General features: G+C 47.0%; 1 protein-coding gene across 1 annotated transcript in view; it reads right to left on the reverse strand.

The window, feature by feature from the left end:
- Positions 1-25812, reverse strand: part of CLMN (calmin) — a 79320-nt gene extending 53508 nt beyond the window's left edge. The window contains exon 1 of the mRNA XM_075426353.1: positions 25654-25812. Within this exon, the coding sequence (XP_075282468.1) occupies positions 25654-25735 (82 nt within the window). The 5' untranslated portion in view covers positions 25736-25812. The remainder of the gene's footprint in view (positions 1-25653) is intronic.
- Between the last annotated feature and the right edge of the window lie 1846 nt (positions 25813-27658).

Here is a 27658-nt window from a genome sequence, read left to right on the forward strand (position 1 = left end):
TTAGACAAAGAAAAGCCATTGTTCTAACAATTGGTAATTACCCATTAACATTTTTCCTGCCTTAGCATATTAATATTTTTTCAGGTCTCCTTTGGAACTGTGAACAGGCAGAGTTCAAGAAAAACAGTGCGAAAACACAGACCACACAAACGCACATGGGGTCAGTCCTCATGCAATCACTGGCATGCTGGATGGAGGGGACCTCTGGAAGCCCATGTCCCACAATATCTTTTCCTAGGACGTGCTCTAGTTCTCTTACCACCTTTGATAGTCCCCCACTGGACCCTCTGCACAACCCTCTTGACCTGGGGTGGGGGGCAAAATTGGACACAGCACTCCAACTGTGGCCTCCCCAGTCACCAAGCAGAGGGGTGTTATAAGTTCCCACAGTCTGCTGGCCATGACCTTCTCAATGCAGCCTACCAGATCCTTTGCCTTCTTCACAGTCATGAAGCTGTCGGGTTGTTTGCAAATTCCATACCTACTGGCATCTTCTGGCATCCACGGTAATACCCACGTCCACCCATATCAGCTGGGCTACCAGTCCTACAGTCACCTCCCAGCCTCTACCAATGCAATGGGCTGTTCTGGCCAAGGTGTAGACCATTTTGCTTTTTCTTACTGAACTCCACGAGCTTCACGTTGGCCTCATGCCCAGGTTTATCCCTCTGGATTCAAATTTGCCACGCCAGTTGCTGCCCCTAATTTAGCGCCATCAACACATCTGGAGAAGGCACACTCTGTGTCTTCACCAGCCTGCTGATGAAAATGTCGAGCAACATGGACCCCAGCATCGGGCCCTGAGTACTCTGCTCACTGCTTGGTGCCAGCTGGATGTCAGCCCTTTGATCTCCTGGAGTCCAGCCAAAGGTGGTCCCGTCAGTTTTCAACCCACTTAACAATCTGTTCCACCAGATTGTGTCTGTAGTATCAGAAAGGCCATTTCCCACTGGCAAAATTTGACAGCTTCAAGTCTTTCCTGCACTGGCAAGAATGAAAATGTGCAGATGGAAAGAGAAGGCATGGCATCTCTGAATTAAATTTTTAATGTCCAAAACAATCCCAGACCTAGGATTGCAGAGGTCAGCGTTGAACTGTACCATGTGTTTATCAGCGCAAGAACAGCAGTCTGTGTGCCCTTCAGCTTACTGAAAAAGAATGATGTTGTTCACAGATGAAATTGAGATCCAACAGAAATTCAGGTGCATTTTAGGCACAACATGCAAGAATTAAGTTGAGTAATCCCCAATGACAATGACGGCCATTCAAGCTTTACTTCCAAAACCAAGGAACATCTTCTGTTTACTGCTGCCTTGTTAACACTTACTAAGGTCACGCTTTCAGGAAGATCACAGCACTTGTAGGAAGAGATTTTGTAGCTTTCAGAGGAGCCACTAAAAAGAATAACTACCATGCGAGCCAAAATTGAAGTAAATATGGTAGCAAAACCACATTGACTGACTCCAGTGAGAACTGGGTGTTCAGATGGAGAGATCATCATTTTGGGTGTACGTACACAAATTAGCAATTAGGGGTAATTGCTCTCAGCTGCATTTTTCTGATTTAAAAAAAATTAATGACTTGTAATTAACACCAATTTAAGGACAGATGAAAGCCGACAGTTGGTGCTGAGAGGAGACACGCCTGACAGAAAACAGCTACCTCAAATGCAGCTCTGGTGGTGTCAGCTAGAACATTTCTGCTGTGTTCCCAAACGAAAATTACAACAGCTTTAATCTCCGTCTTCTCAGTCACTTCCTGCCCATTAATCTTTCCCTTTGCCCATGGTCAGATCCTCAACAAAGGTACGAGAAGGGAAGAAACTCACCGTGTCTCCCATTACTCTGCAGAGGCTGGCAGATACCAGCCAGACACCGCTCCTCGGGACCAGCCCGCGGCCTCGTGTCACGGCACAGGACCTGCCACGCTGACCGCAGTCCCATAGCTGGACCGGCAGCGGAAGCCCGGGAGCCACGCTGCCCTGCAATGCTTGCTCTTCTACAGCTACACGAGAACAGATAAACATACCCAGACCCAAGATTAAAACGAGTTTGCTGGAAGACTTCTGGCACTTCACGTAATCTGCCCTGGCAACGTTTCCTGCCTTGAAACAAGAACTGTCTGGCCCCAGGCAGCCCTGGTCACGTTCCTCCGCGCGTCCCCTTGCAAGGCAAGCCCCTGCAGAGGCTGCGTGGCAAGCAGGGCAGACATCTGGGTGGTCGTGTCTAGGTGAACCTCCAGTTGCTTTACAAGCAGGCACACTGGTGAGAACCTCCCCGGCCATTTGGGAAGGATGGCTCTGCTGGGGTCAGCGAGGAGGTACACGGGACAAGGTGTGCTGGTCAGCACTTCAGCCAAAGGCAAGTCCACCTCATGAGTACCCTTCCCACAAGTCATAACTCAGAACAGAGAGGACTCTGAAGCGGTATCGTCAAACGTTTACCTACTCCAGTACTCCACCCTGTAAAAGCACACATCTGTTACAGGCTTAAATGCATCAGTCTTGTAGATTTATGCTAAAGAAATGTTCTCCCAGCATCTGGTTAACCAAGCTGTAAAACAGTCATGCAGGGTGGTTTATTGTGCACTTTCTGGACCATGATCAGGCTGGATCAGACCTAAATGTCCATCTGATCCAGAACCTCATCTGCTGAAAGCACGTATTTGACAATACAGAGGACAACAGGGACCAGCTCTCAGCTGAGCTTCAGGTGATCAACCAAGCAAGTCAAAAAGCCCAAAGCCCAGGTCAGTGGTGCATCCGTCCCATGTGGCCAAGGCGTGCTCATTTCTCTTAACTACCTTCCCTCCTGTCGACTACTGTTGGATTCCTTCAAGGTTTTTTTTTTCCAATCTAACCAGCATTTATATCTGGTCCAATGGACAGCCTTCAGCAAGAGAGAAATATGTCCCTGGACCCACAGGAGCATTTCTCAAGTTCTCCAGCCCCGCTTCACTGAGCAGGCACTAAAGTTCCTCGCTGGGGCTGGAGTTGGGACCCAGCTTAATTGCCCAGTTTCCTGCCCCGTTCCAGCACACCTCTGGGTTCACCACACATCACCTTCCCCAGTGAAGCTCAGCAGATTTAGGTCCCTGCAGTATAACTGCTTGTGTACTGTTCATATGGCTTCCTTAAAAAAAAAAAAAGTCTAATAATTGTTGTTTTCTAGACCCCCAACCAGGCATCCATATTCTTCAGATGGTGGAGAAGCTCAGAGATCTCTGTATCCTCTAACTCTTCTCTTCTATAGTCTCAAGTTCAGGAATCTTTTATTGATAAAAGGCTAGTCCCTTATAGTCAACCCCAAGGAGCTCAAACAGTGTCAAAAGAGAATTCAGTCATTTTTATGACCAAAACTTCACAGCAAACAGAGGTTTCACTGTAAAAAGGATTTGCAATATGTTATTCAGACATTTTGATGCTTTCTGGAGCAGAGGAAGCCCCCACTTTCGACTGTGATTTTCAGTTCAGCCCTGGGTAAAACATTTAAACTCTTCACACTCCCTCATAGTCCTACTGATTTTGCTATGAGCATCCCTTACCTGTTACAAACCATTAACAAAGCTCCCTTTTTGTGCTTCCTCGCCCTCCCCCACGATATTTGGAAAAACGCCAAAACGCTGTAATCATCTTCGGACTCCACCGCCCCGGGTTCCCGGAGCTGGAGGCCGCAGAGAGGAAGGTGTCCTCCAAGGCAGCTGGGTAGGGGCGCGGGAGAACAGGAATTTCCCTTTAGGGATCGGCTGCAGGGAATTACGTGGTTGCTTGGAAACATGAGATTAACTACAGCTCAGTTTTCCCCTTCCTTCACACAGGCACTTAAGGAGAGGCCATAAATCGGCTGCCTGGGAGACTCCAGCGGGACCATCTGGGGTCACCACACCGGGTCAGGCAGCAGGCAGCAGGGAGGGCGAGTTTTTGGCTCCCCTTCCCCCTTCCCAGGCTGCATGAGCTCCCTTTGGTTTGCAACGAAAAGTTTCTCCTCGACGAGTTTCAGCTGCCAGAACGAGAGTCAATCATGCAGCTCTGCAGCCAAATCGCCTGTGCCAGGATTTCGGCTCTGATCACAATCAGCTGAGGGAATGCAGCCAGGGCAAAGGAAAAAAGCATCCGACAAGAAAGAGCAGCTGACACTTAAAGCAGATGATATTTTAAGCAAAAATTGTATTAACTTCTGCACCTCTTGGTAGCGTTTTCTACATCAGCTGCCGAAGCATCAGTGGTCGGCAGCAATAAACACGCTTGCTGCCTGTTTGCATCTCCTATACCTCAAGGAGTCGGAGAGAAAGAGAGACTAGAAACACAGAGACCCAACTACTGCTTGCTTACCCACCCTCACACAACATGGAAGTAGGAAAAATTTATCTAGATAAAACAGATGTGGACTTCATCTCACACAGTTGACGGTCAAACCAGTTTAACATGAAAAAGCACCTTCGCTAATGCAAACATGAGAGCGTAGCCCACAGTGTGTGCTCAGGAGCTTTAATGAAGTCTCTGCAAGAAGAACACTCCCAAGCCGGACGTAACAGGTCAAAGGACAGATGAACTGAGATCTGCCTATAAAGTAACAGAATTCCGAAAAAGATACTGGAAAGTGTCCCAAATTTGGATGATTTCACATTCATTCACGCTCACAGACACGGAGCGGAAGGGATATGCTGTGTAGTACGTACCTAATAACCCTCTGGACAAGAGCCAGCGGTGTGGTTATCATTATGCTGCAAAGTTATTACGACCTGAGGGTTAATTATTAGCAGAGCTTAAAATCAAAGGGAGTTTGATCCAGACTGCATAGCTAGTGTATAGGGCACACACACAAACCTACTACCCTGAAGCACTTCCAGGCTCTTTCCAGACAAGCTCGACACAGTTTAGCCACGTACAAGGTGGCACACCATGGTAAGGCAGGAGTGACAGGGAGACCATGGCCAAGTGACTCTTGAAAAGAATTAGCACCTATGTGATGGGTATTGTGGGGGCTTTCCACTGGTTTTTTGGCAACACCACTTCAGTGGTTGTTTAAAAACAGTTAACAGCACTAGAACAAGGTTACATTTTGAGTATTATCCAAGTTATGCACTCGAAAGTGCTCTCTTTGACCTGGGAATTTTTTTTATATCCCCCCCCCCCCCCAAGAGGAGGGATTAGAGTTGCCTTTGCTCCCTGCTCGTGTGCTTTGCTATGAAAGCAATGAGCTCTGCAAGGACAGGTTTGGAACAATCAGAGCTCAAATTTTGTTAGAAGTTATTTAATGATGTTTGATGATTTTAGGCTGGTGGGATGGGGAAGAGGAGGACAAAGGAACAGAGAAAGAACACCAAAAAAAGACCAAAAACTGAAATCACCTGACAACTTTTTTCAGATTAACAGAAACTCAGCTTTGGTAGAGTCATTTGTTGTTTTCCACAGCAAAACGCTCTTTGGGCACGAATGGATCTCTGTCAAGTCAGTTAGAGCACCCTGCCTTGCTCCAGAGATGAACATCCCAACCATACCCAGGCTGTCCCCATAACTCAGCATTAACCTGCTTGCCTCAATTCTAACAAACATAGTTTTACCTGAGCGCAAGCACTTCATATCCAGTCTGCACTAGGAAAGAAAACAAGCAATGTGGGTAAGCAGGTAAGGCTGAACTCCAAATATGCAGTGGCAGGGGGGAATCAACTCTCGCCGGTAACGCTACAGTCTTCACGCAGTGCGGTGCCGACGTGCAAACCCAGAGGTTTCCAAGGGAAGCACAGCAAGCAAGGACCAGACGCGATTAACAGACGGATCGCACTCTTCTACTAACACCACGGGAGGAAACGGGAAGGAGTTTGCACTAGCAAAATGAAATAAAAATGACTAGATGAGCTGCCTAGACAAGGTGGCGTTTGTGTGGGATGGGGGTGGGAGGGGGCTCAGCTGAGAACACTGCTATTTTACTTGCCCCTGTAGCACGTGCGGTGCACAAACACAGGCCGACATGACCGAGGGCTCCCCGTGAGCGAGCGGGACACCATTCCCTTGGCAGAGGAGGATTGGCATTTGCTGACTGTCAAAAGGAAATTGGGGCGACCTCCGCCTCCCGCCGCTGCTCCTGCTCCTGGCAGCAGCAGGGCTTGCCCTGCCGTTCGCCATGTTTACATTTACGGCCCCTAATCTTTTTCTGTGTCTGCGGAGTTACAATGGAGGCAGAAAATGAGCCTAATTCTCTCACAGCAAACGCGAGTCCTCTCCTCTTCCCAGCATTTAGCATTTCATATTCCCACGTACTGCAAACAGCCGTCGAAGACAGGGAGGAATCACAGCTCCAGAGGAAGTCTGCACGATGAGCTGAGGGGATCCAGCTTCCAGACCGCTAGGGCTTGAGAGAGAAACGCCAACCCATTCAGCCAAAACTATAAAGGGAGTCCCAGGGGTCCTGGGAGACCAGACAGCTAGGTTCAGGAACAGCATCCAGCCACTGCAAAGAGCCACGACTCAGGGCGTTTGTCATTGAGTCACAGCTAAGAGAAGCACACGGCTTTACTGAGGACTAAGTCAACAAGAGGGACCTTCCAGGCGTGTAACACCAGCAGTTATGGTGACCGCAGACAGAAGTAGACTGTATTTTCGTCAAGGAAACATTTGCCAAAACAGTCTCCAAGTGAGCACTCCAAGCAACCTCCCTACTGTTTACACCAACGCTCTCCCAAGCGTGGTTCCGCCATTAGTAAATCAAATCTGGCTTTAGTAAGTTAATGCAAGCACATTTCCACTTTGCTCTGCTAGCCATCGCAAGAACAGAAAAGGTGAATTCAACGCTGCAGCTGTTCCCGGGAACATCCGATCCTGGAAAAACGTCGACAGCCTGGGGAGGCTTGGGAAACGCTCAGGCATCTCCCAGCCGTCGCTCGTGTCCCCGCCCTGGAGTATTCCCCAAGTGCTTTCCATGCATAAATAAACTAAGGTAGGATGAACTTCAAATAGGCCTTGCCCTACGCAGTCAAATAAGCTAGGGAAAATGTATGTCTGATTTGTAATATTTACATTTCAAGCAATGAAACCCCTGTTTTGATACACTATACATGCTGGAATTACCAACAAGCCTGCAAACTGGATAGGTGCGTCTTAGGCACTGCTTTTTACCATGCAGCTCTGCTGGGTGACTTTCCTCAGGGACCACGCAAACCCCAGAAAACTCAGGTTACAGCAGCATAGCTAAACAATGTTCGCTGGCCTACAATTTTAATTTAATCCATCCATTTGCTACCCACCAAGGCAAAAATTTCACATTTTGCAACTGCAGTCAGGCTAGATCCTGGCTGTGCTTTTTCATTACTTATTCTCAAACAGTCACTGCTGTAATCTTGCTTATTTGTAGTCATGCTATTGAAGCAATGATGTATTTTCAAGAGATCACTCTGTATAAATCAAAGAACTTGCTTTTTTTCTCAATGGTCACAAATTAGAGACCAAAAGCACCATAAGCAAGGCAACAAATAATCTGGATTTACACAAATTATCCTTGAATTTATTTGTTTCATAGTTTGCAATCTGGGAACATGACCACTTGCACTAGGCTAACTTCATTGATTTCTATTACTGAAACAAGCATGCCACAAAAAAAAAAAAAAAGTCTGAGGTGAGGTAGTAGCTTTTATTAGGCCAACAAACAGGACCTGGAAAAACAACAAAGCAATTTATCAGCGAGCCTAATAAAAGACATTACCTCTCCCTGCAAACCTTGCCTTGCTTATATCACGGCAGCAACTTCACTACCAAAATATTTCTCTTCCTAACAATTAAGTTTTACGTTTATTGGAAGACAGAGACTTCCAGCCTCCGTTTATAATCAACTTTTGTAACTAAACAAGATTTTCAGTGCAGAAGGGCAAAGAAAGCACAGGAACAGTGGTACTGGAAATGAAGCTTGTATAACTTTGCCAGCATGGGCACTGGATCTGCGAGTTCCTCCACCCCCGCATGCTGCAATCCCAGCATCTGTGGAGAATCCCCAGCAGCAAAGCGATGGGCCCTGGGACCAAATTACCTCTCAGCTGACACTGCCCAGAATTACCATCGCCAGCGTGGGTGGGTCTGTATCCCAAATAACCGAACTGAGACAAGCTGGCTGCCTCGCAGGCGTGCGGGATTCCTTGGGGACTCCTGAGAGGCGGCAGCAGCAAGCTCCTGGCGTGGCTGAAAGCCATTTTTTACTCCACATTCAGTCACGGCACTGAATTAAGAAAGCATTTTCTGCGAGGTTGGACGAATAATTGTATCCCACGGAGCAGCAGATGAACAGGTAATGTATAGCCACGGGGCAGTGCAGGGATACCCATGAGAGTTTAGGGAAACTGAGGCTTCCCCAGAGCATCCCAAAGTCTGGAGAGGATTAATAAACCACTTCCAGGAACCAAGCACATTAAGGTATATAACTCTGCCTTGTCAACTGCACAGTAAACATACCCCCCCCCCCCAGACATCTGGCCTTTTTTCAGCATCCTTGTTATTAAGGAGAGCTCAGGCATCCCCAGTGAGCTTCCTGTTGAGACAGAAATGCAGGGTAATATGAATTTCTTTCCTAGCCTATTTTTGAGTGGCCACACAACTCCTCCTCACTGCCTTAAAGCAATGACAAAAGCAAAAGCCAGAATTATGCACAACTCAGCCTGAGCCCCACCGCTCCGGCAGGACAGGGCTCTGCGTTCAGCCTTTCCAGCTAAACCACTCCTCTGCCTGCCTCTCCCGGCACAGCCTCCAGCGCTGGCGGCTGCAACTGAGCCCAGCTCCACGGGTATCGATCCTGCTATGAAGCACACGCTTGGCCAGGTGGTCACGGTCCTCTCCTCTGCCATCCTCATCGCTTGCTCTGCATCCACCTCCACTGCCAGGGCTTTGGTCAACTTCAAATGGGCAGCGACGGACCCACACCGCTAACAGCTTGCCTCAAGGAAAGCACCAGCAGAGGTAATCCACCTCTGCAGAAAAGCATCCTTCATTCGGTTTACATTTAACTACAAACAGCTGAAGTAGAGCCACCTTGGTTCTGCAGAGGAACCATCACGCCAGCATCCAGAGTGGTTTAGTTAATTGATTTTCAGGAAAGTTAATTTGGATTAACTTTTGAGCGTACTCATGTAGACGCACTCTACATAATCCCTTAGCTACACCATACCAGAGTGGCAGTGGCCAGGTTCATTGCTCCACAGTACTGTAAATAAATGATAAATCTGTGTTTTAACAGTCTCAGGCAAGCAGCAGCTGTGGTTGCTGAATGCCCAGCAGATTGCTATTGCTCTCAGGACTCTCATCAGGGAAGGTACTGAATAGCCTAAAGATATTATTGTCTGGCAACAAGCATTTTCCTTCATAAACACCACCTGAAAAAAAAAAAGTTGTATGTCGCAAGGAGATGACAAAAAGGCTTTCCTGTTCCCCTGGTCTGGGCATTAGGCTGTTGAATCTTTATATGAGGGGAAAATAAGTCATTACACGCTCTTCTCAAAGAGCATGTTAGAGAAATGGAAGGCAGGATGCAGAATTAAACGCGTAATTCACAGTTTGTGAGAGCCCTGAGGCAAGACCTTTCGGACTTGCTAATTGCTTTTCTGAGAAGTAGGCCAGAAGCCATAATAATGCGTCCTACACCTAGGCAAATACACGCATAAAGCTGTTGTAACATCCACCCAGGGGCTTCCACATCACTCCTGTCGCACAGACGTGCTGCCGGCCCACCTAACAACATGCCAACCAAGGGCAAGTACACGGCATATCACGCTGATCTGAGGATCTGGCTCTAATCTTGGTATGTATTTCTGTATATTCAGGTTTTTGGACTGCAGGCAGATGTATAAAAGGGGCTGCAGCCACACTGTAGCCTTGGAGGACCCTCACTGCGTGCTCTGAGCCTTAACATGCAACTCTGTGCACGTGAGACTGTCAGAGATGAGCTCCTCCACTGAGCTCGGTGGCAAAAAATTCAGTGGATGCAAGATCAGATCCCAGCTGCAGGCAAGGGTATTAATATGACAAGAAGGAAGGATGAAGGCAAGCTTCATAGCTTATAGTTGCAGAGGCTTGGGTATGTGCATAACACGGTGGCTCCTAAATCACAAACACGGCACCAAAGTATCTTTTAGTTTCCTATGCCCTAACCACCTCCTCGTCCTTGTCCCCAGCAAACACCCTTGGATTGTCTCATCCCAGCAGGCAAAACCGTAGGCTTTTATCTACTTACACGTTCACGACTCTCCTATTTACATTCTCTAGTTTCAGAAAACGCTATTCCAGCCAATTCTCTGATAATATCCCGCCGACCGCTGCCAGCCACTGCTGCTTCTACTTTGTTAGACCCCACCAGAAGTTCGCCTCAAGGAGCTAAGAAAGCCTTCACTGTTGCTGTTCCCAATTTGTTAGTGAATCCAGCTAGAGTCATTTACTGTGTCTTAAGAGAGACGGAATTGCCTCTAAAGCAGGGGGATCGGTCGCCTTCCTGCTCCGTCAGCTTCTCCGGCCCCAGCCCCTTTGGAGCAGTCTTCCTCTTGCTGTCTGGTTGTAACCGTCCTCCCCTGCCACGTTCTTAGAGAGGTCAAACCTCTCGACTGATACTCTGCACCCCTTGTCACAACACATCAGAAAGCATCTCTTTCTAAGTCCTTTCCTTTCCCTTTGATATTATTTACCGATATATCAAAATTACCTTAAAAACTCATTAATAAAATGTAGATCAATGTCTTCCATAAAGCAGCTTATCTACATGAGGTTGCAGAAGTAAAACTACTGAAAGTGCAAGAAAACAGAATCTGTCCCTTAACTGTACTGTGCTAAGTCACACTACATTCATGAATGTGCTGAAACAGATTAAAATTTTACTGCTAATATACTTGTTTACTTAATTAAAGTAATTAATTAATATTCTCAGGGTCAAGAATATGAAAAAGCAGGAGGACTCAAGGAGATGAACAAAAAATAAGATGGTTAAACATCCCTGGATTTGATGCGTTTCAGATGGAAATCATCAGTACTGGCTTGTGAAACTCAGTAGTATTAAAGAAGCTACCAATTATATGATAGTGGAATAAAGTTTCAGAGCAAGTAAAACATCTTTTTTGTGGTATTTCAAATCACATGATGGTGAAGAGACAGACTGCTTTGCAACACCTTCTATGTAAGAATCTTAACTATTAATCTGTAAATATAGAAGGCCTCACAATGAAGGCAGAGGAATTTAAAGGCCAGTTCAAAAGTCAGGGGAGAAGCACAATGAAGCTCAGTATCCCCAGACTTAGACCGGACTCAAAACGCCAATGCCTAGCTCTGAAGGCAAATAACCTCTAAGCTACTTCATAACTGAGGAGCAACACGACTCAAACCAAGCTGCAACCCATTCAACGGGCAACTCTCACCTATACCATTTTAAATTTACCCACAGCATTTTAACTCTAGCAGTGTTACTGTCCTTTACACACTCTCTGCTTTAGGTTTTGACATCTACAAGGGGCGTACAAGGAATTCACAGTTTCCCCAAGACCAGGGGTTTACAGCCCCAAGAAGCAAATCAAAGCCAAAGCATGGGAAAGCGAAAATGAGAACAGAAAAATGTCACTTAATCTTGTGAGTTCCACCTTCAACAAATTTTGATAGCTCCCACACTGGAAGTAAGGTAAATAAGCATTAGCAGCAAGTACTGTTTGGTGTAGTTTTATTTTGTTCTGTGACCTACCCATTTGGTCCAAGAGGAAGAAGTCATTAAAAGCAGAATGGGTCCATTGCAATCACAACACAAAGGGCAGCCTTTCACTTCATACAAAGAACACCAGCACAGATGGCGAATCAACATTTTGCAGGAAAATCCATGTGCTTCCACATTAATGAGACACGGGTTAGAAGAACACAGTATTATACGCTGTTGTCATTATGTCAGAAGTGATTTGTTGTCCAAGCTTAGGTAGCCAGATGGTACCAAAAATACTCCAAATTTTCTATACGGACAAAGCTTTCGCTATAATTAAAAAATGGTTTCAGAAAATACACTGGTTACTCGGAGTATTCCTAGGTCACTTTCAGCTGCGGAACATACCCTGTATTTTGCATGCAGTGCTTTAACAAGGAGGATGTACGTGCACTAGAACAACTCAAAAGGCAGAGCTGGGGAGCGACAGCACAGGAGAGGGAGCTGTACAGAACCATCACGTTCCCAAAACATAGAGCAGCTGGAACCGAGATGCCAGGAGCTACGTGGTGCTGGATACACCAGCAAGGTCTTCAGAAAAGACCTGGTCTCTGGAAGGCATGCCCACACACCTTCATGCAGGACGGCACTGAAGCAAAACTAGGGAACTACACGAGCCATGTTCATAGCGTTAAAAATAACTCAAACGAGGAGCAGTGGCTGATTCTGATTCAGATCAGGTTTAACACCCTCCCTCCCCGTGATGGGGTTTATCCCTATCGGAGCCAAAGCAATTGGGCTTTATAACTAAGTCCCTTTATTAACACGCTTTCCCTTCTGATAGGTGCCTCAAAAATCTTCATAAAAAGCTCACAGTGAAATAATTGCTTACTTTTCACTTCACCCTAGCAGACTCCCACAGATTTGACTGTATTTTTTCTCTTCGAAGTAAATTGTACAGCCTCTCTTAAAAGGCTTGCCTTTAAAAAAGCAGCCTAGAAAATACCAGGCTAAATTTGACATGTTTTTCCCTATGTTTCAAAGTCAGGGAAGGGTTTTTCTGGAAGAAAATGACACCTTTTCTACTGAAGTAGATTAAAAATTTGCTGCAGAAAAAAAAAGGGGGGGGGAAGAAAGAAAAAAGAAAGGAATAAACTGCTGGAAGAGTATGTGGGTAGCAGGATTCAGTCTTAAATCTGACAGGTGTACGTCAGCACTTCTCCACAAACATACCTATAAGGGATCTAATCGTTCTCCTCTTTGCATTGCTATAGGTTTGTACTGTTTTCTAATGATATCCCTTATTTTTAGGGTAGCTTCCTACCAGTCTCTTTGCATGATGTCCAAAGAGCTAACAGGTTATCAAATTAAGAAAAAGCGATGCCTTTCTTCATCAATGCATTTGCCTGAGTGCCTCAAGCAAATTCATCTTGAAATTAAAAATCGTATCACCAACCATGCAACAGACAACATGGTCCAAAGAGAGATTTACAGAGTGGTAACTAGGGAGCAGGCAGAGGGGGCGGCTGCTCAGCTGATGGATATAAATAGTAAAATCCTAGTCAACAGGATATTATTGTTCTTTGGGGTTCCCAAAGAAGCCTTAAGCAATGGATCAGCTCCCACGCGCACGCTGGTCACAAGTCAGCGCCCGTGTGCAGCAGGGAGGCCCTGCCCGGGGAAGACTCAAGGCTCTTTCAGGAGTCACCAGGTCTCGGCACTTCCCATGCTCTAGTGGGAGGAAAGATTGAGAAAGTCAGGGGAAATGGCTCAGCAAAACACCTGTCATCTGTTCATTCCTTCACGTATAAATAACTCATCTCTGCGAATCATGAGACTAAAGAGCAATGCTTTCCTCTGCTCATGCCATGAAGCCAAGCCTAGATGGAGATCACCAGACAAATACCAAAGAGCTTGAGAAACTGGGAAAAGAAAACAAAGAAGAAAAGGAGTCTTCCAGAAACAGGACAGAATGGCTTATTATCAAGCTGTAGCTCCACAAGACACTGGCTGCACCTGGCTTCAAGGCAGCTTACACTCTCTGGTATTGCAGAGCTTCCATTATAAACTGCATTTCACGGTGAGGCAATTAATTGCTTCATGACTCTATGACCTTTGCAGAAAGGAAAAATAGAATCTGATTGCTCTATTTCTAATTTTGTTTCTGTTAACTCTCTGACTTCCTTCTCTTGCAGAACATACATCTTTATAAACATTCAGGGCAGACATCTTTAGGTAGATCTCTCTTTACTTTCAGGCAGGGTTAACATGCCTCGTCCACGCCCTAAGCAAGCTCTCTCTTGGTCTTCCTCTCTACCCCACCGAGCTCTTTCAGACCCATGCACGAGAGACAGGGTTTCAGGACAGTGGATACAGCACTGCTCCCTGTTAAAACAACATTTGGATGGTTCTGAGAACTGAACTGAAGAGTATTATTTGACAGCAAGTTCAGCCTGGGATTAAAATTAATCTGATTCATTTATGCGTGCACACGGAAAGCTTTTATTAGTACACATTCCTCAAAGAAAACAAATTACAGTTTCTGGAGTTGTTCATCATGAATTACCTTCTTCCAGCTTCTAGTCGCAAGGTTTCTTCCTTCCCCAGCTCCACTTTATCTCCTTCTAGCAACACACACTCAAACCAAAGCAAACAAAACTCCTGGAACAAACTCAGTGAACTGAAAGCACAGCAAGAAGAAGCAGAGGGAGCACAGCTGATCTGGATCTTGACTGAGGTAATTCCAAAGCACTTGGGGAAAAAAAGATTTTACCTGAAGATGATAAATAGTAACTCATAAAGATGATAAACATGAGACTTCAGAAAATACATCTTCACAAGTAGGGAGAACTAGAAGAAAGCAGGTTGATTGCATTCCACAAAGATATTGTTCTTCCTGCATTAAAAAACCCCTAAGCCAAGCCAAAACGAAATCTGATTGCACTCGGTTAGCCTTCACACCAACTGGTGTGCGCTGGAGAGAACACCAACAGGCACAAGCAAACCCAGAAGGAAACCGCCTGCCATCAAACATGGGAAGACCACATGTTGGGGCGAAAGACGGGTTTGCAGCTTCACGTGAATTATCAAGTTGTAAAAGTTCACAATAGTCAAGGCAGCATGTATGTATTACAGTTCATGTCAATTGTTAGATGAGATTGTTAGCTTTTGCTGTCAGATGGTGAAGGAGAAGATGGTGAAGAAGAAGGTGTGAAGAGAGAAATTTGGTCAGGTAGTTATAATGGTCACCTTGGAAAGACAAGAGCAAGGTTCAAGGCCTGCTCCACCAAAACTTTCCATGTTCACACACAGAAAAGTATGCCATTAGGTTGTCTGGGTAACTTTGAAATAAATCCTCTGGCTTTCATGTGCTTTTGATCCCCAACCCTAACACAGGGGTGTCATCTAGAGAAATACATCAAAACCATGAGACACTCAAACACTAAAGAAATAGAAATAAATGTCTGCTAGAATGTATTAAAAGCACATTTCAATTTTAGTGAAGACAAATGCAAAGCAGTGGGAAAAAAAACCTATGGACATCAATATTATGTGAGTACCAGAACTCCAGCTTGGACCCTTTCTGTAAACCCACAGTTACCAAATGCTACTTCCACATCCGTAACAGCCCCATCCTTCTGTAAGTACACAGCGTGCAAGAACATGCATGTGTAGCAGGACTGGGAAGCCAAAATGCAGTGGGCAGCCCACGCCAATCTTTTTGCCACGTGGACATCGGGTTAGCACATTCAGCTGTGTTTGCCATGCAGGTCCTGAGGGGCAGCCTGTGTTCAGGCTCCAAAACCGATCGTTAATGGGATAAATGAAATGAGCAGAAACTTTGGCTCGTAGAGTCCGAACTGCAGAAGCTCTGCAGTCAGTCACTCTTTGTAAGTTTTGGTTCATCAGTGAATTGAGAACACAAAAGGTCAAGTAAACATAAGGGTTCATAATTAAGTGCCAGAATGACAAAGCTGTCTACTGGCCTGAGTGACACAACATAGGGCTCTCATCTGAGGTTGCTGTGGGTACCCAGACCACCTCTGCAACTGGCTTTCATCATCAGTCTCAGCATAAAAGCAAAGGATTCAATATGCATGAAAAAAATCCTATTTTGCATGAAAAAAATTGCTCCAGAGCCATCTGTGGGATAGGCTATGAAACAATGTTTAGATACCACCACAGCCCCCCAGATAAAAGGAAGTCAAGGACTTGAAAGTTACCCAAGATCTGACCAGCTGAAAAAAAATCTGAATATAATCGGCTGCATTAATGATTTTCAAAACAGTCTTGAGAGATAGATGGGTATCAGCTTTCCAGACCTCTTTTCCAGACCCCTGCATCTCCCAGCATCTGAGGATGGTCCCTCTTGGTGACGCCCGGGAAGCACGGGCTGCCTTTCTCCTGCAGACACGGACTGCCATCACCAGGGTCACAACCGCTTCCCGACTTCAGAGTTGTCACACTGGTGAGACCTCCAAGCTCTTAAATTAAAATAAACTCATGATGAGTGGTACTGTCAACTGCAGCATTACAGATGAAGGATTTTATAGCGTCTCTTAGCTGCATTAGCAACCAAAACACGGTGTTTCCTCTTGATACATACAGTTTTTGAGGACAATTAAACCTCATATCTTCTTTGATCCTTCTGATAAAACACACAATGTTTTAAAGTTTTGAAAGGCCAACACTGAATACATCAAAACGACCATCTACCTCCAAAAAGAAGAAATGCAGCTTGGCTAGCAAAATTTCATAGTCTTGTCCTCTTTCAGCCAAGGTTAATAATCATTTTAACTTTTGGATGAAGTCTGAGCACAAGTTCTTTTTAACTAACATTAGGTCCCTTAAAAACTTTTTTCTTTATAAGGGGCAGAAATGGAAAAACTCACGCAAGAGTCCCTATAATTTCAAATCACTCCTTGCCCTGTACGCAGGGAGATCTTTTGGAAAAAAAAAAACAAAAAACAAGACAAACCCCCCCCCCCACAAACAGCAACTAAACGCCGTTCAGTGGCACTAACCATCAGGGCCAAGAAGTCCCCCATGTGGCGTGGAACCCGAGAACGGGACGGGTACCAGACTCTTCCCAGCTGAACAACTATGCTCAGGATTTGTAACAGAATCAGGTCTACCAAGTACCTTGTCAAAAAGGGAGAATCAATGGGAATTTTGTCTCTGAAAGCTCATCTCACTTGGGCAGGATTCTCATGATCCACCAATTTTACGTCCCATACGAAGGTGCTGGCCGCAGTCCCTCCTGCCCTATCGTTAGGCACATCGCTCTTCTGTGGCCCTTCCTCAGTTGCTCACTTCTGTTTGCCTTGTTACTCTGCCAGGGCAAACAGCCCAGACAGATTTATGTTTCTTTCCTATATCCCAGACAATAAGTCTGAAGTGGACATTTCATACTACGTTATTTATAAACACTGTATCTTTATTAAGTTATAACTGAAGTTTGTGTTTATCATGAACATCAGTAAGAGACAGAAAGCTTTAATCATGTGTCCAGATGCAGTCATATGAAGGACCAGTTTTTAACAAAGTTATCTTCGTTGGCATTGCTTTCATTTGTCGTGGTGCCAGGACTCCCCTGCCCTTCCCACTTTTCACTGAGCCGAGAGAAGCATGATCAGCCCTCGGTTGTGAACTACTCCGACTGCATACGCAAAAAACTTACTGATATGCATTAAGGGGTTCTTTGCAAAGAGTAAAACAAAGTGGGAAAGTACTTCTAACCATCAGTGCACAACAGGACAGCCCGCGCACGCCACCAGTCCCTGTGCTTTGGCAGCATTCAGAGCTCCAGCTGGAGTCCCGCGAAATGGACGGCGCAGGCTGTGACACTGCTCTCACAACATCGGATAACGTGTGGCCACCTGATCGGCGAGGGCTTTATTGTACTGTTACTTGGTTTTCTTGAAAAAAACATAGGAAAAGCAGGCTGAAAGAATTAAAATGTAGCTTGAGAGTTACAAGGCAATAGGTGCACATCAAGAGACCTTTCACAGATTTCAGAAGTGCTAACAAGTGAATTATCCACACTACCACTGACGGAGATGGTAACCTGGGTTAGGAGGGGAAAAAATGCATGTAGGCAGTTTATTTGCAGGTCATTTTTTCCCCTGTAAACACCTTCTTCCTGGTGCAACTTACAAAATGCTTTCTTTTAAAGGGCTCTTTGTTAACCTGGAGACTACAACTGCTGAGCCGCAGTGAACAACGGCTGCTTGGGAGAGCTTCAGGCCCTCTGAGGGACAACCCCACGTGCAAGACCTAGATGTGGGCTTCTGTGTAAGTCTGGCTAAAACATGGAGCGCCCGGTCTGAGGGTCCCAGTAGAAGAACAGGAGCACCACGGCATTCACCGTGATGGAGGTTAATGGGACACTCAAGATTTGTTTCCCAATCAGGTAACTACAAGAGTCTCCAACCCAACCCAAACATGAAACAGGAAACTGAGCCGAAAAAGCCACAAACCCACCAGTACGGACAAGTAGAATACGACTTACTGCCTTCAGACATGATTTGGTCTTCCACTGAAGCACAGGAAGTTCTGTCTGAACATGAGGAAGAACTTCTTCCTTCTGAGGGTGACGGAGCCCTGGAACAGGCTGCCCATGGAGGTTGTGGAGTCTCCTTCTCTGGAGATATTCAAGGCCCGCCTGGACAAGGTCCTCTACAGCCTACTGCAGGTGACCCTGCTTCGGCAGGAGGGTTGGACTAGATGACCCACAGAGGTCCCTTCCAACCTCTACCATTCTGTGATTCTGTGATTCTGTGATTCTGTGATTCCAATCCCTGTGCACACAAAGGCACCAGTGCCGCAATCTGATCTAGCTGGGCCACGTGGTGGGTATGGGCAGAACATTCCCAACTTCAGCAGGGCTCTGGGTGGACTCAGTCGCATGGAGCATCACTGGAGTGAGCGAGGCAGCACCGCAGCCTGCGGGATCTGCAAGGCAGGGCTGGGGCCTGGCTGGTGTGTAAATCAAAGCACGCCACTACACAGCCGTGTTCCCTGGCAATGGACACTGTGCAAGAGGAGGGAGCTCTTTGTCCAGCTTGGGACACTACAACGTGCACTCATCCTCAGTCTTAATTAGGATAGGATGAAGATACAAAGGGATACACGCATTTAAAACAACACAGACTGGAATATACATGTTTCTATTTGAAATTAGTCCCATGGCACATATTTAGTGAATGTTTATTCTGTAAACAACTAGAATTATACTACCTAAAGAGAAAAACATTAAAATCTTCATAAGGAAGCAAATCAACAACACTGGCGTAGAAAGATCTCATTTCTGACTACAAACAGTAAAATATGCTAACATAAAACATATAAAAATCATGGTAACTTGTTCATAAGTTCACTGAGTCTGAATTACACCAACATTTATCAGGAGTATCTTTCAAGATACTACAGCATAAAATATATTTTCATATATTTATAACTCCACTGAATTAGTGGAAAATAATGAACAGAATCCCTCAAAGTATTACACTATTTTAACAATTATATCCTGAATCACACCATCAATTCTAAGTAATGGGCACAGAGATTAGAGTTCTCTTTTAAGTGTTTTTGATAACATCTTTTCAGATTTAGTGGGATTTCTGGTTTTAGAAAGAAATCCTCTCTGCTTGCAGGTTACACGTCCATAGGCATTCACACTATAGACATCCAGGCTGTTGCTATTATGAGATCCCTTAGAATTTAAACTTGTGTTTGTGGCTATAAAGCCTCAAACTACAGCTAAAACATAGCTCAGCTGCTTGCACAGAAATACGCAGCAATTATAATGAATAAAATCCATCCCGCAATCCTCCACCTACAGTCCCTGTATTTAACCGGTTGGGGAGAGATAAAAATAGAAGAGCAGCTAAAGAGACATGCACGAGACACTTCTTTCTCAAAAGGTGCTGTGATGCCCTTCACCACCCCAGCACTGACACAGATGTGACTGCTTATCTGGTAATTTCTTCTCCTGAACACTTAATTTTCAGAATCTTTTTGACTTCTACATGAAGAGAAAGATAACATTTGGCTCTTCCCCCTTTCACATATCCCCTCAACGATCATTCTGCAGTAACACTAAGTTTAAACAGCAGAGCACATAAACAAATAATGTTTAAATGGACAGTGACAAGCCAAAATGCCCAAGGTGGCTTCTCTAGTCCAGCAGAAAGCTGTCTTTAAAATGGAAAAAGGAAACAAAGTCATTCCTTTGTAATATTTTCAAAGTAAACGCTACAAATACTTCAGGATGCAAGTGACGTAACCTTGAAATTGTCTTTAGGAGAAAGAAAATTGTTTGAATTTCTACCCAAGCTGAGTGGACAAAACAAAAATCCAGCAGGAGAAACTATGAGCAGTACATTATATTTTAAAATCGGCATTGGTTTTAACACAGTGTTTTGAAGACTGTCATTTTTACGTTAATGCCATTCAACTTCAGGCAACTGATGCGGTCCGAGATGCCACCAGCTCTCCCAACGCCGAGGGCTGCTCAGTGCTCGAACAGCTCGCCAAGGAAAGCAAGGGGTGATGCTGGCGAGCGACATCAGATCAACCCCACGCCTCCAGTCAGGTCCATGCTCGCATGCCAAACACAAACAGTCTCTTACGATGAAGTGTTAATACGTGGGGGTAAGGGTGCATTTGACTGCGGAGCTACTGGGCATGATTTGAATTTGGCACAATTTCATCCATGCCATGGGACAGAGAGCCCAGACATTTAATTTGTTAGAGAAATTAGGCACTGACCTTGTTAAAACTGCATGCTGAAACATGCAGTCTCTACTTTGTCCTACCTCTCACCGCTCCTTTATTTCGCTGCCAGGGTTTCCTACATCTGGAGCAGGTGAGTCCTCCTTCCATTGCTGACAATTATGTCAGGTATAAGAGTGCCCTTATGGAGACCATCCCCACCAGAAGACTTCTGTTTCCAGCATTCTCTTTGCTTTCTTATACCTGGATCGGAATGTTTATTTTGGGGGTTCACATCTATAACCCTCAGGCCTATTTAGCTTCACTTCCATATAGAATAGCGTCCCTTTGTGGTTCTACAGGGCTTCATCTCAGGTTCTCCAGGCAATTTAATCTTCCCAAATGTCACCTTAATCTACAAGGAGCTCCACTGAAATGAACATGTCTACAGACAGAATGCAATCCTGCTGAATATGGGGAGAACTTACGGAAGAATTAAAGTAATGAACAGTTACAGCACCTTACTTCTGTCAGAATGAATGGATATGTTACAAAGCTTCCTTTCCATGTATTTGAAAGGCTGAACGCTGCTGTATCTTGTAACTACAAAAAACCCAACAATACATTACTCTCTCTAGTTCAGTGCAACAGTCGTAAGAATTAGGCTTCATACATAAAGGGATAAGGAAAAATACAGAGACAAAAATTTTCAAGAGTTCCTGATGGACTATGAGCACCTGCCTTTGGACATCAGAGATGCATAAGCCCCCCAAAGAAAAGATACGTAAATACTCTCACTGACAGAGAGAGTTAACTATTATTAGTTAAGGACACATATTACCTCTCAAGACATAGACTTCGGGACCTGTTATCTCAGAGGAAGCGGAGGTTCTTACCAGTAACAACTACAGTTACCACTGTCTAAAGCTTAGACAGTCTAGAGTCTAGATCTTAAGGATCCAAATGGGAAGACAAGCAAGATCAGAGCGCGCTGCGAACGTATGGCTAAGTGACTCTGCAAATGTATAGCGAAGTGATTCACCCAAAGGTACAAACTAGGGCAAGGATGGGGAGCCAATGGGGCTGGTATTGCTCAGTTTATTTCAGCCTGTCATCACTGCTTTTTGGATTATTTCTAACAACACTACAGTATATTCCTGTGTAGCCGTCCAAATGTTTGAAGGCCATGCAACCCTCAGAGCAAGGCCGAGACTCAGTAACCACCTACTGAAATGCAGGAATAAACATCTATGCACTTCTGTGGGTTATGGATCAAACCCTGAGTGAGCAGCAAAATGATGAGTAGTAGGACTTTGGGCTCCCTGTCTAGTCCTCTGATAAAAGAATGGAAGACTTCTACCATTCCAGCCCATGTATTCTGTGTTATATGTATATATAAAAGATATGAACATTCAAACCATATTTGTTTTTAAACGGTGGTAAAAGCACTTGTTAGCCAGAGATGGACACAACATCTGACTGCACAAGTATTCATCTCCACATACTTCATTCCAAGGAATGCAAGGAAAGATGCGTACTACTAAATATACATTCAGAGTATTGCAAAGCACAGGACGAAAATACCACCGAACAGAGAAAATTCCTGCTGAGGATGTTGCCTCTTTCTAGTGACTGCAATCCACCACATAAGGGAGTATATTTTTGATGATCCTAAATCAAGCCTCCAGTAAGGAAGATTTTAAAATATTCTTGTGTTGTAACAAAATGTTCCCGCTGGTGTTGTAATGAAAGAAAGAAAGAGAAAAAAATCCCATCTCCTGGCAGGAAATTAATTATTGAGCATTCCTCTGCTTGATGATGTGCTCCTACATTCTGCACAGGCTTTCCATTTTTCTCTTTCAGTATGTGGAGAAATTCACTATGGAGAATATACAAACAGAGCAAAGAGCATAATAGTGTAAGTTTATTAAATGCATTTAGAAATCAAACAGACCTGGAGTGAGGAACTCGGCTTGTGCATCACCTCACCTGGCGCTTATTCACTCTTTACATTCCCCTCTCCCGTCAGATTGTCACTTTTGCTTCTGCCCTCTGAAATTACCTCTGTCGAGAACTGCAGCAGTGCGCTTGGCTTTTCGCATCACTTACCTGCGACAGCTTTGAACAATCACTTTCTTCATTGAAAAAACAAAATGGAAAATCTCAGATCTTGATGGAAAGGGAAAATAAAAGTCCATCATCATATGCCTATCTCCAAATATCCAGACGTAATTCCGTTTTCAAAACCATTCTCTTTCTTCCCTATGTCCAGTCAGTTTAGCAAATTTCACCCCTGGCTGTCAAGTTTTAGTCTCCCTGTGGAAAAGCTGAAAACTCCATGCATGACATAATTTCTCCCATCAGTTGCATGATAGAATATACAGTTCCTGAGGCTACTTCTGCACCCAGCACATGTACCTGGAACAACTCCTGAATTCCGCAGGATCACACCACTGCAAAAGCACCCGTGTGAGAGCAGACACTTCCCAGCAGCCGGCATCCCAGATCCTTCCTGGATGTGGAACTACCAAACGCAACAGACTGAAACAGCATATGCCATCTTCAAACAGTACTTCACGTCAGCAGTGCTGTATAGCTTAGCTAAGACATAACGAACAACTTTTCAAGAGAAATGAATAATTTTAGCTTTTAAAAAAGGAGGCAGAAAGGGTATGGAAAACTGCTACAGCAGACGGCTGTACGATGCCTGCAGAAACTTTAACACTAGGTAGGCTGCTCAGGTGCTAGTGGTACCATTTCTCACGGTCATCAGCACTCAGGCTCATCTCCTTGGGCTCTTCCATCAGCTGTTGGGCAGGACGGCTCACACACAGCATGACAGTAATGCCTCTACCAGCCTTCCAGATCCGAAAGACCTTGTATTTGGCTGGCTCTGCACATTAGGCAGAAGAAGGTGGTCAATTGCCACCTCTGCATACAGACATGCCAGTCTTTTCACATGTTGTTCATATCCACAAATATTTAGCTGCTGCCTCCCGCCCTCTCTTTACAACATACTCCCTCTTGGGTCTATATTCACATCATGGGGGCCCCTGAGACCGGGAAGCGCCTTCACATATGTCAAATGTCCCACTAAAGGAAGCATTCTGGAGTAAGGTGAACCATCAGCTTCGTAGCACCTACCCTAAACACAGCTGGTCTGGCAGGAGAGCGCTGCAGGAGCAGAAGACGCAGCAGCAGATAGGGACCCTCCCCATCTGAGGTCCTTTGTGTGGCCTCGAGCAGCAGGGCCCGGCAGGAGCTCTGCCCATGCTGCTGGAAACTCTGCATCATCCTCGGCTAGTTCTTCATCCTAGACCCACGGCTTTCTAGCACATCAAAAGTGTTACTGATTCTGCAACTGACAGACAATGATACCAGCGGTGATTCAGATCACATTGTTTTGAGAAGAGAGAATGGATTTGGAATTACAAAGTAGGAGCAAGTTTAATTACTACATGTGAACACAGAGCATATGCTGCCATTTTACAAGAAACTATTCTGAGGAGAAGCACCACGCTTTGCCACTGAGCTCCTGAGCGACAAAAATCACGCTCTCCGAGTATCAGACTCGCCATCTGTAAAATGTTTTTCATCTTCAGAGGATAATGTGAGATCTGTGTGTTACAAATCGTATATACTGTAAGTGATAGATATTACCACTTGCTTTGGAGCAGCACCTTAGAACTTTTTCTCTCCTATAATAGCCCACGCCAGGCACAAAACTTCTTAAAACCCTATTTAGTAGTGCAAGCAACTGACAACTAATACGTCTCTCAAAATTCCTCTTGTACAGTGAGAAGAGAACAGGCGGTATTCTTCATGAACATAATGTTATTCAAAGGAATTTGCCCTGTAGGATGACATTCTCCTACAAGACTACAGGAATTTTAGAGAAGGCTGAGTGTATCAGTATAAATGCATTTTAAGTTCCAGAAAGGGAAATGAGTTTAACTCCTCCTTGCACAAATGATTGGGAGGCAAAATGAAAAGCATTTTATTCTTTTTAAGAACAGATTTCTCTTCTGTTCCTTCTCAAAAAATGCCCATGAATTAATGCCTAAACCTGGCTTAATTGCTACTGTTTTGGGCGCCAAGAGATCAGGGGCAGGCCATCCAGGCTGGCACACAGACTGGAACGAGACAGAGCCAGGAGTCAGGAGCGCAGAATCACACCGTAGTTAGTGAGCGCCTGTCAAAACCCAAGGGCAGTTCAGCCTGGAATCGACAGTCCTGGCTGCACCCAAAACCAGAATTTCAGAGGTCATGATCACGCAGGTCAAAACGCTGAGGAGTGACCCCATCAGTGATTAACTGCGTGAATACAGCATCAGAGCTGAAAGAATGGCTAATCTGGGGCTCTCTTGTGATTAACTATACATCTTCTACAATCAAGGCGAACGAAAACTGATTTCCAGCAACTGCACTGCCTCTGCCAGCAGACAGTGCTCTAATATTACGTGTAAACAGGAAGAGATAATGACCTATAATTCAAGTCTATTATTTTTATGGAACGTGAGGATACATGGCAGTATAACGCGAGCTGTCGATTAAGACCGGCACATTACATGAAACGAATCGCTCTCCCATAAACCACCACCGCTGCTTCTTCCTTCATCGATTCTGGCTGCCCTTGCCACTCACGAAGAGTCAGCTGGCGAGGGGCAAACGTAACTTCGGAGGAGCCACCACGCTGACACCGAACTGCACCCAAACCCCGATCGCTGCGTCCTTCCCGCCGGCGGGCAGCATCCCGCAGGCGATCTACCCCAAGGCTCTGCCCGTCTTCCCTCAGCGGCAGGCTGCGAGGAGGGAGCGCCCGGGCGGCCGCCGGCTTCCCTGCCGCCCCGGGCCCGCAGCCGTGCCCCGGCCCCCGACCGGCCCGGGCCCCCCGACCGGCCAGGCCCTGCCCCCAGCCCGCGGGGCGCCTTCGCCGGGCTCCGCGGGGGACGACGGGCACGGCTCCCGCTACCCGCGGCGGCGGGGTGAGATCCCCCCGGGGGGCAGCCGGGCCCGGCAGCTCCCCCTCCCCTCCCGTCCCTTCGACGGCCCTCCGGAGGCGGCCGCGGGCGGCAGCGTCCCCCCGGGGCAGGGACGCCGGCCGCGCCGCCCCCGCAGCCGCACCCCCAGCGCCCGCCGAGCCCCCGCGTCCCGTCCCCCCCCGCCCGGGGAAACTTCGGCCGCGGCTGCCCGGCCTCGGGGAGCCCGCAGCGGGCGGCGCGGGCAGCGGCGGAGGAGGGAGGACCGGCAGCGGGCGGGGGCGGCGGGAGGGGCTCCTCCGGGGGTGCCGGGTTACCTTGCAGGTTCTGCACTCGGATGTCGCTGATGTGCCCGATCAGCTCCTCGCGCTGGAACCAGTCCCACTGCTGCCCGGCCATGGGGACGCGGGGCCGGGGGGCGGCGGGACCCGGCGGCACCGCCACCGCCGCCTGCACCGCCACCGACGGCGGGCGCGGAGCCGGGCGGGCGGGGGGGGGGGGCGGCCCCTCTCCGCGCCGCGCTGCGCCCCGCCCCGCGGCCCTGCCTGCCTCCCTCCCTCCCTCCCTCCCTCCGCCCGGCCGGGCGCGGCGGAGCGCTGGGGCGGAGCGGGGCTGGGGTCCCGCTGTGCCCCCCCCGCCCTCCCCCCGCCGGTGGCGGGGGGCTGCCGCACCGCTTACCCGCAGAGCCTCCGCACCGGCCCCCCCCCGGAGCCCCCCCGCCACCCCCGGCGGTTTTCTCGCAGCGGGGGGGGGCTGCAAACCGCACCGAGCTGCTGCCCGCTCTCCCTTGGCGGTGCCGGGGGGGCGAGGTGCCGCCCCCGCGGTGGGTGCGCGCGTCCGGGAGCGGGCGAGGGGGCATCGCGGGAGAGGGGCTTCCCCCGCGGAGACGGAGTCGGCGCCAGTGTGAGCGCAAAGCGCTGATGCGCCGTGTGCGTACTCATTTAGCCTGCCCTTGCCAGTCTGTTCAGGCTGGTCTGTGGTGGATTTTCACGTAGAGTATCTTCATTTACGCTGTTTGTCATCGAAACGGGACAGTAACCGTTCCCAGGGCTCCTCAGGGTCGGCGGCGTCTGTGTTCTGTGAACCTCGTGAACAGCACCAGCGCTTCCTTTACACGCGAGGCATTTCGTTACAATACACCGCTCTTTGTACTTCTGTGCCTGTTTTCTTTTCAAACTGTGAACACTGTACAGTGTAAACAGCGCATCTTGACACAGTCCAGTCAGACTAGTATAGCATCGCTAGTTAGAGTAGCAAAACACACAAGCCGAGATCTACAAAGTCAAACATAAACAAACTGGGATGTAGAGATTGTGGCTCTTTCAAGTTGCAAGTGTTTATGTGATCCCAAGCAAACGCTTACTCCACACAACCAGTTGTTTCGCCCAGCTCAGGAATGCGGTGCTCTTCCCACATTTCTCTGTTACGACTCAAAATCAGATGGAGACGGCGAGCAGGCAAAACCATCCATAAAGCATTTGACAGGTGAACTGTTCTCCACACGCACCATCAGCTACCCCAAAAACCCGTCTCCAGGAGTTGGGGCGGTCGTCAGCTGTTTGCGTATCGAGCCTCGAAAGTTCTGCACAAAGATAAGGGCAGATGAATGCCATGCCGAAGAGTTTATAAACCCGAGTGGAAGGAGCAGAAGAAACAGCTTGTGAAAAGGAAAACGCAGGAAAGGAAAAAAGGAAATCTGAGCCAGATTTGCACAAATCGCAATGCCGGGCTTGGACTTCATTTTGTGCTGGGAGGACCTGTGTTTTCCCAGGAGTTATGGGAGTGGGCTGACTGCATCAGTACTGCGTTTCGAGGTGGAGCTGGGAACTGAGCCGCGGTGGCTGTGGGAAAAGCAGGTGAATGACTTTGCAGCGTCGGTGAAATACTGTCCAGAAGGCACGGCCAGAGGCCCCTCGTCCACGCTGCTGCTTGAAGCAGGGCTACCACCAGAGCCAGGTGGGGACAGCTGAGGCTCTGCCTCAGCGCCTGTGGGCACCCTCTGGGCGCTGGGGTTTCATGAGCTCTCCGGATGACCTGTCCCAGTCTGCGCTGGCCTGCTCGTGAGACCTCCCCGTGACCGCTTGCTGTGGTCAGCATGCCAGCTGGAGAAAGGCAGTTGATACGAGATGCAGGTAAAGGAACGAGGAGGAGTGGAACAGTCCACAACCTTCAGCAGCGGAAGGTGGACACTGAGGTGGAGCAGAAGGAGCAAAAGTTGGAGGAGGCAATCCAGTATCTCCTCACTGCCAGCCCTGCCTGACGTGTGATGTTACACCCGTGATTCATTACTCTCTGCGCATTTTTCCGGGGCTAATTACTGCC

This window comes from Opisthocomus hoazin, chromosome 7, assembly GCF_030867145.1.
Source record: "Opisthocomus hoazin isolate bOpiHoa1 chromosome 7, bOpiHoa1.hap1, whole genome shotgun sequence".
Classification (NCBI taxonomy): domain Eukaryota; kingdom Metazoa; phylum Chordata; class Aves; order Opisthocomiformes; family Opisthocomidae; genus Opisthocomus; species Opisthocomus hoazin.